This window comes from Tripterygium wilfordii, chromosome 18, assembly GCF_013401445.1.
Source record: "Tripterygium wilfordii isolate XIE 37 chromosome 18, ASM1340144v1, whole genome shotgun sequence".
Classification (NCBI taxonomy): Eukaryota; Viridiplantae; Streptophyta; class Magnoliopsida; order Celastrales; family Celastraceae; genus Tripterygium; species Tripterygium wilfordii.
The window spans coordinates 7,569,852-7,574,436 of NC_052249.1; the positions used below are offsets into that span (position 1 = coordinate 7,569,852).

Below are 4,585 nucleotides of genomic sequence, written 5' to 3' on the forward strand. Positions count from 1 at the left end.
ATTCCTCTCTCGGTTATGAAAGCCGTTTTTTCCTGATCTTCCGGATGCATTAAAATCTGATTGTACCCCGAAAAAGCATCCATAAAGCTCAACAATTCGTGGCCAGCAGTCGCATCCACCATCATGTCTATGTGCGGTAGTGGAAAGGGGTCCTTCGGGCAAGCTTTGTTCAACTCCGTAAAATCAATACAGACTCTCCACTTGCCATTCTTCTTTTTCACAACGACGACGTTGGCCAACCAGTCAGGGTACTGCACCTCCACCACAGAGCCATTGTCCAGTAGTTTCTGGACTTCCTCATTAATGACTAGATTCCGTTCAGGAGCAAATTTCCTCCTCTTTTGCCTGACAGGAGGATATTCAGGATTAACCTTGAGCTGATGCATCACGACTTCAGGGTCTATTCCAATCATATTCGCATGACTCCATGCAAAACAATCATGATGCCGTGACAGGAACTGAATCAATTTCTGTCGTAGATGAATAGGCAGCTGCACTCCAATCAGGGCTTTATGATATGGAAAGTCAGGATGGATCTGTACTTCATCAAGCTTCTCCATTCCTGGCACGTCTGGTTCTAGACCGGGTGCCTGGTTCTGTAACTGCTAAGAGGATTCACCCTTACTCCTCATGGTGGTCCTGTAACAACTCCTAGAAGAGTGTTGATCTCCCAGGATTTCCCTAACGCCATTATTAGTGGGATAGCGCAGGATTTGATGATATGTGGAGGGTACGGCCCGTATTGCATGCAACCAAGGTCGTCCCAAAATAGCATTGTAAGCAGAGGGTGAGTCTACAACGGAGAACCGAGTCTGCTTGTTCAAACCTGGGGCATAAATGGGTAACACCACTTCTCCCAGTGAGTGACTTACCTCACCGTTGAACCCGATGAGTGCTGTGGACTTCCGCAATATTAGAGTCTCATCTAGACCCATTCCTCTATAGGCGGCCAAGAACAATACATTGGCCGAACTGCCGTTGTCAACCAGGATTCGCTTCAAGTTAATGTTCGCAACCTGAAGTGTGAGCACCAGAGCATCGTGATGCGGATGTAGCAGTTGAGTAGCTTCATCGTCGGTAAAGACCATCACTTGGTTAGTGAAGGTTCCCACTGATCGAGCCAGCTTAGCAGCTGGGTTCGCTGCTTCCTTCTCGTGTTTCTTGGCAGAAGTACGGGACAGCCCGCTAATCTCGGATCCTCCAGAAATTACGCAATAAGTAGCGGTAACTGGCGGTGGCGGTGGTAATGCCTCTGGGTCGTCAACTTTCCTCTTTTCCCAGATAGCCTTAGCACGCTCAGATAACAATTCTCTGAGATTCCCTTTTTTCAGCAAGTAATCCACCTCATACCTAAGGCCCCGACAATCAGGAGTGGTATGGCCAATATCCTGATGGAAGTCACACCACTTTTTAGGGTCTTTCCACCCTTCAGATTCTTTCTTGGGAGGCCATTTCACATCGCTACCCATCTTCCTCAAGACTTGTACAGCCTCGACTTGATGTATTTTCAGAGGATACTCTGGACAGTTTTTTGCATAATCTGATGCTCCGGACCTGCGAGAGCGCCAGTTGCTGCTAGGTTCGCCAATGGCAGGCGATTCCTTCCGAGGACGCTTGTCCTCTCGTTTCTCTTGCTTAGGAAGGTTGGATGGCTTTCTCCTGGCATCTTCCTCCCATCGAACAAATACGGTAGCTTTAATTAGAGCTTCTTCATAGCTCTTAACATCACACTTCGTGAGCTCCTCATAGAATTCCCCATCGGGAAGCAAGCAACTTCGGAGCGCTTGAATTGCGGTCCCCGGATCGCAATAAGGTATCGACACCTTCTCCGTGTTGAACCGGGAGAGGAAATCACGAAGGGACTCCCCCACACGCTGTGGCAACCGATATAGGTCATCTGAACACTTATGAATTTTACGGCTGCTGGAGAACTGCACCATAAACGTCTCAACTAGCTTTTCGAAAGAAGCAATGCTGCCGTTAGGTAAATTTATATACCAACGAAGAGCAGGACCAGTAAGAGTAGACCCAAACCCTTTGCACATACATGTCTCGTGCATGCCATATGGTATGGCAATAGCTCCCATCTTTAATTTATAATGGGCTACATGATCCTCGGGGTCGTCAGTCCCATTGTATAACTTCATGCTGGGGACGCTGAACCTGTGAGGCAGATCTGTCTAGTATATACTATCTACAAATGGCGACCCCATATAGCAGTTGGTATTAATTTTGGCCGAAGCAGGAGGTGCTTTGGTCAATTTATCTATGTCTCCCCGCAGTTCGAGAATCTGCTTAGCCATCGCCGCTTGAGCGACTGAAGCTATAGTGGGCCCTGTGAAAGGTGCAGTAGGGAAACGTGGTGGCCGTGGGAGCTTACTCCCCGGAGAAGCTGTCAGATCTACTGTAGCATCCCTATCGACATTCTGCGGAGTTTCTTCCGTCATAGGGTATTTACCCCACGAGGTAGAAACATCATACCCGCCAGGGGTGGTGCTGGGAACAAACTGAGCACTCAAAGGATAAGGTAAAGGGTCACTAGGTGGTGGTGTTTGTTCTAGACGGGGAAAAGGTGGTATTTGAACTGAAGTAGGATCATTAACCTGAGAAGCACTCTGACTTCTCAGCTGTGACACTTCCTCACGGAGTGCTGCGTTGTCGCTCGACATTGATTCTAATCGCGCATCCGTTTGCTGTTTGTTTCTTGACATATCTTCTCTCATGGCTTGCATGAGTTCTAACAGCTGGCTGTTAGTGACATCGCTGGTTTCAGTCATAATGAAAGGTTGTCGTAAAATCTCTTTGGCTCAACACTTGTAAAGATCCCCCTATCTGGCGCGCCAAATTGTAGGGGCAAAGTTCTACAATCGTTGAAAGGTCAACTTGTCTTTCTGTGGGGTCCGTTCACAACCTTGAGTCCTGCAGATTTCACAACAAAGAAAACCGTGAAAGCTCCTCAACCGGATTGGGGGTGCCGGTCGTGGAGGCTCCGACGATCAAGTTAGAGTCGGTCGGAGGTGGAAGACCAGCTATGTTCTTAGGTGTTTAGTCTGAGTATATTGTCTTGGGGTATTTTTCTGTATTGTGGGTAAAAAGTGTTCGATCCCCTCCCATACGAAAGAGGGGGTATTTATAAGAAAACAAGTATCAACCTCGGAAATTGTGTGCACCTATAGATATTTTATTGGACCAACTTGTATGAAAGAAGTGTAACTGAAAGGTCTATCATATCGGCTGTGTCAGAGTTGACAAATATCAAAAAGTAGAATAAAGTAGTAGTACGAAATGATCACAACAGGTGTTGATAAAGGAGAGGGTAGAATTGTGGGCGACATTCTATAAAGAGAAATACGTACGAGAGAATGTCTTACCTGGAGATATAAGTCTGTTGCACCTATAGATACTTGCTGTAGACTAGACTGACAGAAACTGCTTTACAAGAAAGGTAGCTCATGCAATGGCGCTCATACGAGCTAGCGCTTACACACGGTCGTCAACACATCAAACGCCTCGAAACCTGGTACCATACTGCTAAGGAAAAGTCATTGTACAAATGATAAAGCAAACAGGCTGTAAAGCCATAAAGCTCCTGCAAATACATGTCAGAAAGGGTGACAGCTTTACTGTAAGAATACTGTTATGTTTACTTAGTAATGATGCAAAGATTGTATACGGGCCTCTCAGATGGGCTTTCGGATTTTGGCCTAATCGTGGTAGTCTAAGTGGGAAGACCCAAATAGTTCTACTAGTTTTGTCATTATGTGATGACGTGGTGCCACACCATTTTTGGCACCTACAGTATATGCCATAATAATTATTATTATTATTATTATTCAAATACTAAATTAACACTGTATTCAAATAATAGTGTTGAACTATTTAATTTTTTTCAGCAATTTAATTATGATTATATTTCGAGAATTCTAAGTATCAACGAAGTCTTCCCATCCCAATTCGATTTAGATCTAGATATATTTTCTTGGTTATATAGTGTTCATATATCTGGGATCATGTGTTTGATTCAAATTTATATCATATATAATTGATTTGTAATTTTACGTTAATAATATTAAGATTTATTCATACTATGATTTTAAGTTTCAAGATTTTAATATTAAGATTTAAGATTGTTTAATCACTTTTAATATTAAAGTATTCGTGCTTACAAAGACAACATAATTGAAAATCCTGATTACAGCCTTTTTTTTTTTTTAAATCTTAACGGCTTTTCTTGTGTACACTCCTCCACCTTTAGGCTTTATGTACATGTTCTCTCCTTTTTTCATTCGAGTAATTACACTTTTAACATTGATTTTAAATCTATATACGATAATCTCTCAAGGTTTATTATCAAAGATCCTTTTGATGACAAGATAATTAATTATATGCTCATAATTCGGTTGTTATTTGACTATATAATCATATTTAAAAGCAGGAAAAATCTACAAGCCAGAGATGAATCAATCCTAAATTAAATTCAAAACCATCACAACTACAATGAATTGCAACATCTAACATGAAGAAAATAAATCCCCCATTAAAATGTCAAAAACCATAAGCAAAATTACATCAAAACAACAATTCA

General features: G+C 42.8%; 1 protein-coding gene across 1 annotated transcript; it reads right to left on the reverse strand.

Annotated features, from left to right (window-relative positions):
• Positions 1-605: 605 nt before the first annotated feature.
• Positions 606-2,147, reverse strand: LOC119983413. The gene has a single exon (XM_038827101.1). It carries the CDS (start codon positions 2,145-2,147, stop codon positions 606-608), a length of 1,542 nt encoding a protein of 513 aa, XP_038683029.1.
• Between the last annotated feature and the right edge of the window lie 2,438 nt (positions 2,148-4,585).